The sequence below is a fragment of the Parasteatoda tepidariorum genome, chromosome 6 (assembly GCF_982258835.1).
Source record: "Parasteatoda tepidariorum strain Cologne lab strain chromosome 6, Ptep-v5.0, whole genome shotgun sequence".
In the NCBI taxonomy this organism is placed as follows: Eukaryota; Metazoa; Arthropoda; class Arachnida; order Araneae; family Theridiidae; genus Parasteatoda; species Parasteatoda tepidariorum.
Window position 1 is genome coordinate 39,747,443 of NC_141760.1, and position 8,245 is coordinate 39,755,687.

The window sequence follows — 8,245 nt, forward strand, 5'->3', positions numbered from 1 at the left end:
GTCTTTATTGAAACTAACTAAGCACAAAAACATTTTTTAAAAAAAGTATGTTTCACAAGGAAAACAATTTTAAAATGATGTTGGGATTTCATTTTTTTTCTCTAAAATCTCTAAATACGCGCTATATACTTGAACTAGAGATGATTTCTTTAGTTCGAAAACAGATCAAACTGACTTTTAAACCATATTCTTCAATTCATGTAAAAAGTTTTAACAAACAGGTAAAAGATTTGTTGAATGAGATTGTTCTTATTTGAGATTTTCAAGAAAGATTGATGGAATAACGAGATTTATTAAAGAAAAAATAATGCTTCAGAAGACAAGATACATTTTTTTTTCTACCTGAAGTGAAATGTAATATTTTATTTGTTTCGACTTTTAAAATAACCTATAATCTCTTGATTCTGGCTAGTTAATATATCTGAGAAATGAAAGTATTTTGCTGTTTTTAAATAAGTGTTTAATTCAAATGAATATTTATGTCAATTGTGATTTATCAGATTCAGTACTTATTTACATTCAGTATAGTGGAACAGTAGTGCAATTTATTAGTTCGTTTAAAAATGTGATAACAATTTTATGTAATTTCAATAAATTGCATCTGATAGCCGTAATAATTGTCACTTATGTATGGAGACTATATTTAAATATTGTGCCAATTTCCCCATATTTCAATTTTAGATACAGAGCCTAAAAATGCAATGATTATATTGTTTTTCCTATCTAATGGGATTTTTTGGGCAGTCTTTTTGGTATCAGAAATAAGTTGGATGCGCATTAGTTTCAAAACAATATAGAAATAACTTAAATAAACATGAAAATGAGATTTATTGTATTCTTTAACTGTTAAAAATTTCTCAGAAAAAATGGTTATCTGACAATCTATCTCATTTTTATTTTAACATTAATAAACTGTCAAGTAACCCTAAATTAAATGGTATTCAAACTGTTATGTGCGAGAAAAACCGTTTATTAACTGCTTCCAGTTAATACGATTAAAAAAAACAGAAATTTATTGTGGCAACTAGGCCCACCTAATGAAACCGCTTATGTAGATTCTTGCAGCTGGGTACCGATTATAGCCGAGAGGGCTAATCTGAAAATCCCATAACCGAGAGAACGGGGGTTCGAGTCCCAAAGTTGACACCACAATATTCCCTCCATTATTTTCAACACATGAAGAGTATACAGTGTTCTGCATCCCTAATTTGTGATCCTGGAATATTAGAATACGATACTTTCATTTGTGCATGAATGGCATTACCATAAGGCTGCTTAACACAAAAAGTAAAGTACTTCCCATCTCTTAGGATAGGTGAAACAACCAGATGAACCACATTCCACTGTTCGTTTGACAGAACACAACTTAGCTACATTCGAACTCCAATGCCCATCACGTAACAAAAAAACTGGCTATCATTTCCATTTCAAAGTCTTTTTTACGGGATTGGAATCATGAAAAAGCCGCATAGTTTTGTAAACATGTTTTTAACCATATATCTTAACCAAACTAGTTAAACACAGTTTCAAAACCGTAAAAGTTAAAACTTTTTTTACCGTAAACTTTGCGGTTAAGTGGCTAGACAGACTGCTGCCGCTTATTTTACTATAATTTTAGAATGAAAATTTTAATGGTGTCTAATAAGGGGAGTTAAACCATTATTTAAATAAAGCCTTTGCATAAATAAGCAATCTTTTTATAGAAAATGTGAATTTCGAAGAAATATTTTACTGTCAAAGCATTTCATCCGTTTTTTTTTTTAGAAATAACGCTTTTTGAAAAATACTTAATTTAGCAGTTTTACTTTAAGTTATACGTAATATATCTGTATTTTTCAGATAGTATAAATATTCAAAGAAATGAAATGTTTTGAAATATATTGAAATAACGATAGTTTGAGATTGCTTTGAGATACATTTAGTTGAGATACATTTACACTTTTGCTTTGAGATACATTTAGTATTTACGAAAAATTTCTCTGAAAAGTTACATTTTGTAAATTTTTACCTGCGCTAAATTTTTTGAAAAAAAATTATATTTCAATTGACTCCTTTTGAAAAAGATACTTTTGACACTTTTACTTTAAACTACATTCAGTATTATATTTGTTCAAGATAAGCCAACTAGGATCTGTGTAACATTATTCCATCTATCGGTGTGGAAAGATATTAAAAAGTAACACTCATATATTCAGACACTTTAATATTTTTGATTTTAACTAAAATAGTATTTAGAGAGGATATGAATAAGTATTATGGATTAATATCGCTGAAAATTATTCATACCTCGTGAATAAATTTATCACTTATTTGTATAATATGAATAACTGTTGAATTTAATAATATTGTTTTGAAGTTTTATATTAAAAAATAATTTTATTCCTTGTGAAAAGAATGTTATTTGTGCAAAAAAAAGCTTCCAATATAAAATAAACTTGAGTTTTTATATTTACATATTAAAAAGTTTGAAACTCAGCTTTCAAAAACTATCTTTTCTTGAGCACTACTCTAGACAGAAGTTGAGTTATGGGAGTTTAAATTGAAACTGACATGACGTCATAAATAATTTCAAAGGTAGTCCAGTCAAAGAATGCCATGGACGACTTTAGTTTAACAGAATGATGATGATGTGTGTACGTTAAATACGCATGTGTGCTTGTTCATGCTGTCTGTTTTCAGAAAAAAAAACATGTTGATGAGGACTTATTTAACTTAAAATAGCAAAAGAAATTAAGTTCGTTATGTTTGGAAAATTTCATTAACTTTCAGAAGCTTAAACCAGAGAGCTTAGAAAAAGTTCAAGTTTAAGTAAAACCAGTCAACTGTGTAATGTGTAAAAGAACGGACGAAATTTTATAATCTAGCTTTTCTCACTGAATAAACATATTTAACTTTGAATTTATTGTGAATGAGAATTCTTATTTTTGCTGCTGTAAAATATTTTTTACTTGTAAAAATTTTTTTTTTCTGGGAATGTATGTTCCGGTTCTTTCCCCATATATACAATTCTTTGTCAATTGTTCATTTTAAAAATGAACAGTTTGCAATTGCATTCGTTAACAATGGTTTCGTGTAATTAACAAACGTTTTTGGAGCGTCAAGGCAATAAGTTTTAGAGACTTCACATTTTCTTTTATTTAATCATGATATTGGTTCTTTTGAAATATTGAATTATTATTTTCAACCAATGGTTTAAAAAATTTTAAATTTGTACTGTTACACGTAGAAAAAAATTTGGATAAATTAAAACCATAATTCTAGTTAATAAAACCAAAGTACACGATATTTAAATCATTCATTCGGTAATTTCTCCGTTAACACTGTAACGGTTAATCGGAAATTCTGATTTTCAAAATTATAGTTCTTATTACTACACATTTAGTACGAAACTACAATACTGAAAAGTAAATTTAACCGAATAAACGGTTTTATTTAATACTTTAAAGTATTAGGATAAAATTATCACATTTTATCATATTCAACAAATTTTATCGCATTTTATAAAACCATATTTTACTTTTAATTTGACTACATTCAACACCAAAGCTTGAAATTGCCAAGCTTTTTGGTGTCTTTATAGAGCCAGAAATAAGGTAAATTTTACCCTATTCTTATAGTTTTGATCATACTTTTTTCCTCAGTGTAATTATTGATATTTTTAATTTACTATGCAATCTGAATAATTCATTTCAATAGTGTATAAAGTTCTTCAATTCATTAAAAAACATATTTACATGGTAAAGACATAACTGATTAAACAAAAATGATATTTCCGGTAATTAAAACAAAAATTGCACTGTATTTAAAATATTCATTTGATTATTTTTCTATTCGCTACGGTGTTGGTTTATTGTGAATGCCCACACACTCGATGAAAATACAGCACTAAAAAGTAAACATGTCAGAAAAAAGGGTTTTCATGCACCACACTCTGAAGAATCTTTACAAAATTAAAACCTACAGAATGTACCGTTGATTTGTACGATTCTTGTAAGATGACGCATACATTAATTATTAAATAGTAATTTCGAATTGCGTCTTATCGACAAATTTTTCCAGTTATAATTAAATTAATAATTCGTTACTAATTATTAATTATCTTAAGATATTCATGAATTATAACAGATCGAAAAGGGGCATGAATGGCTCTTTCAAATGTTCACTTGTAACTATGTTAGATTCCGTTGTCTCGACTTATGTGGTGCATAACGAATGGACTTAGAAAAATTTTGGTAAATAAAATTAATGTACTGTATGCCATGCTCTAATGTGTCATGATAAAAGTTATCAAATTTTACTACTGAGTATAGAATATTATTTTGTGGTTAATTTTACCAAAACCATTAATAAAGCGGTGCGGCAAAAATTACAGAGATATAGGATGCTCCCATGTAGCCAGAAATACGATAAGTTTTACCACAATCTGATAGTTTTGGCCCAACTTTTTTCTCAGTGCATATATGAGTGTTTTTTGAATTACGTTGCATTGTTTTTAAAGCAGTCTATTGCAGTATTTTTACAATGTTCCATGAAAATATATTGATATTCCGAAACTGGCTTTCTCTAATACTGGTACAAAATCAAAAGTTTGATTAAATGTTTGAATTTCTTGAACAGCCACAAAAATTCAATATGTTTGATGGTAAGCCTTTTTTATTTAAAAACATGCTAGGAAAAAGATTTTGAGTTATGTAGAACTATTTAAAAATTGAACTTCTATTCTTCCACCTTTTTATAAAGGAATAGTTTTTCATATTTATGTTTGAAAACTAATCATAATGTTTTTCTGAAACAATGTCAGCCGATGAATTTTCCTATTTTCTATTGTAACCCTTAGATATATATTTTAAATAAAAAAAGAATTTCATTCTTTTTTTTATTTTAAGAACATTATTTTTTATAAGGAGAGACTAAGAAAAATTTTTACGAAATGCGCTTTTAAGAAATTTAAAAAACTAGTACCTTAACCTAAAATTAAATTTTACTGAAAAAATTTTTTTATGTCATGCTCTAAGGCAGGGGTCTCCAAACTACGGCCCGAGGGCCACATCCGGCCCGCGGACAGATTTTGTCCGGCCCGCGGAGAGCTAGCATACTTGAAAACTCCTTATAGAGAACATATTTTTTATAGCAAATTAAATTTAGTTTACTGAAGTGTTCTAATTTTATGTTGAATAATTATTAATATGACATCTACATTGATATGGTCATGGGCTAACTACTCATAACATTGTTGTAGGCTTATTGTTATTGTTTTTGTGATAAGTAGGATAAAAAAACACAGAATTGTAATGAGTAAAGACATGTATTATATGCAGAAAATTTAACTTCAGTATATAATAACTAACAAATTATTGAAATGAATCCAACTAACATTTTATGCATTTTGAATAAAAACATAACTTATAACAAGCATAATGACATATGAAATACTATTGAGATTTATGTAATTGAGATTTTCCACTGACAATAGTTTGTAGTTGTGTACTAATTTTACTTGTACCAATTATTAAAAGAGATTTAAGATGCTCATCAGTTAATTTAGATCTGTAAACATTTTTTGTGTACTTCATTTTGGAGAAGGTCTTCTCACACAAATTAAGTAGTACCAAAAACAGAAAGCAGCCCACGAGCAAATTTATGCAAATTATCAAATTGTATCAGTGGAAGACTCTTATAAAGTTCCAACAAAGATGAGTTTTGATATTTATTCTTAATTATATCACTGCACTGTAGATCAGTCATTTCCATTTGAAATTCCGGGGCTAGGGTTTCAATGTCAGTATTAAAAGGATTCTGAAAAATCTTAATTTGATTCGCAAAGGCAACAAAGTCCGAGAAACGAGTATCAAAATTTATTTTCAAAGCACTCAAAGTTTCGATTGCAAAATCGATAGGAAACTCAGTCTCAGTGGTGTGGCTGAATATTTCACATGTTTTAAAATGTGAAAAACATTTACTTCGTAGTTGTGATTGAAACAGTATCAATTTCTTCCGGAGTGATTTGATATTAGTGTATAAATCAGGAAGATGCTGGTTTTCTCCTTGCAATCTCAAATTCAGTTCGTTCACATGTTTTGTCAAATCAACATAGAATGCTAACTTCCACAGCCATGCGTTGTTTTGTAATTCAGTAAGAGGGCGATGCTTTTCATTCAAAAAAATTTCGATTACTGCTCGAAGTTCAAAAAAGCGCTGAAGGACTTTCCCACAACTAAGCCAACTTACGGCAGTATGATAAGGTAAGTCATTTTCTCCAATCTCTGCAATAAATTGTCGGTGATTCAGCCCAAAAGATCTGATAAAATTAACAGTTGATATGACTGGTTTCAGAACTTCAGACATATCCAAACATTTTCCGCACAAAGACTGTTGATGAATGATACAATGTAAGACTAATGGTTTTGAACCACCGTCATTTTCTACAGCCTTTGACACAAGAGCGACCTCTCCTTTATCTTTCCCACTCATGTTTTTGCCTCCATCAGTTATAATACATTTCAAGTTTTTCCATCGAAGGTTCCTTTAATGGCCATTTCAACTCCTTTAAAAATATCTGTACCAGTAGTTGTGCCATGAATACTATACATATCAAGAAGTTCTTCATACACTTCATAGCTTTTATCTACTCCTCGAATATAAATCAACACCTGAGCAGTATCTGACGCATCCGTTGACTCATCCAAGGCCAAAGAAAACCACTCAACATGTCCATTTTTGTCGAACAGTTGAGAGGATATATTTTCAGCGATGTTTTCTACCCTTCGAGCCACAGTGTTTGCTGACATACTGACAGTTTTTAATAAATTTACCTTTTCAGGGCACATTTCATCGGCTACTGCAATTATGCATTCTTTGATCATTTCTCCATCGATGAATGGTTTTCCACGTTTTGCAATTTCAAGAGCCACACGAAAGCTGGCACGAGTTGCAGCCTCTTGTTCAGTTTTGAGTTTTGTAAATGAAGATTGCTGCAATTTCAATCCGCGCTTCATAGCTTCGAATTTTTCTGTCCGCAAACTTCCTGTATATTTTGAGTAATTTTGAAAATGTTTTGTTTCATAATGACGTTATATTCTTTGAGAACGGCTATGCTTTCATTGCAAATCAAACATAGCGCCTTGTTACTGGACTCAATTACGAAATACTGAATGTTCCACTGATCTTTGAATTTTCTGTGTTCACTATCTATTTTTCTCTTCTTTTCCATACTACTAAATCACACATAAAAGCAACAATTCAAATCAAAATACTGTTACAAAGATGCCTTAAACTTAAACACGCAAAAACACGTTTTAAGGAGGTACGCACTATTTTATTTCACAACAGTGTCATAGGAACCGACTTGTGGTTGCGCCACTAGCCTTCTTATATATTCCAATTACTGCCATCTAGAAGTGAGTGGAAGACACCAGAACTTTCTCGAACCAACGAGATTATTCTGTACGTGCTATTAGCACCATCTGTTAGCGATAGAAGGTACTACTTATTTCCGCTTGTGTCCACCAGATGTCGTGTCACGTTACTCCTCATGGCTCGTACTCTACGACTAATCTAGAAATTACAGATAATGACAGGAAAATTAATAATATGCAGTGTTGCCGTTTTGCGGACTTTAGTCCAATTTGCAGCCTTTTTGAAATGTTGCGTACTTTTTCGGACTTTTTTTTTCATCAGTGGACTATTTCACTTTTTACCACCGGCAACAATGATAATATGGTTTTGGCCCTCGGAACTTACTGGAGTAATCAGTATGGCCCTGAGGCTGTAAAGTTTGGAGACCCCTGCTCTAAGGTATCATGCTAAAATTACTAAATTTTACCACACATTATAAAACCATATTTTATTGTGAATTTTACCAAAACCACTAACAAAGCGCTTCAATAAGAATTTTCCGACTTTTTGGTGCTTCCATAGAACCAGAAACACGATAAGTTTTACCATATTCTTATAGTTTTGACCATACTTTTTTTCTCAGTGCATATACGAGCATTTCATGAATTACTTTGCGTCGCTATAATGTAGTCTCATTGCAATATTTTTAAAATGTTCCATGAAAATATTTTGATATTCCGAAACTGGCATTCCCTAATAAAGGTTACAAATCAAATTTCTCAACAAATCTTCGAATTTCTTAAACAGCCACCAAAAATCAATATGTATAATGATAAATATTTCTTTTAATATGCTATTAAAAAATTGAAGACATGTAAAAGCATTTTGAAATCAAACTTCTGACAATGCT

General features: G+C 30.3%; 2 protein-coding genes across 2 annotated transcripts; both read right to left on the reverse strand.

Moving 5' to 3' along the window:
- Positions 1 to 5,598: 5,598 nt before the first annotated feature.
- LOC107439995 (general transcription factor II-I repeat domain-containing protein 2B-like) lies at positions 5,599 to 6,471 on the reverse strand. Its single transcript, XM_016052755.3, has one exon. The coding sequence runs from the start codon at positions 6,469 to 6,471 to the stop codon at positions 5,599 to 5,601; it is 873 nt and encodes a 290-aa protein (XP_015908241.3).
- A 29-nt stretch (positions 6,472 to 6,500) lies between these two features.
- Positions 6,501 to 6,995, reverse strand: LOC139425261 (general transcription factor II-I repeat domain-containing protein 2-like). Its single transcript, XM_071179219.2, has one exon. It carries the CDS (start codon positions 6,993 to 6,995, stop codon positions 6,501 to 6,503), a length of 495 nt encoding a protein of 164 aa, XP_071035320.2.
- Positions 6,996 to 8,245: the final 1,250 nt, after the last annotated feature.

What these genes read in the sequence shown, in the direction of transcription:
- LOC107439995 (XM_016052755.3), bottom strand. Translation starts at nt 6,471, where the DNA reads ATGAGTGGGAAAGATAAAGGAGAGGTCGCTCTTGTGTCAAAGGCTGTA.
- LOC139425261 (XM_071179219.2), bottom strand. Translation starts at nt 6,995, where the DNA reads ATGAAGCGCGGATTGAAATTGCAGCAATCTTCATTTACAAAACTCAAA.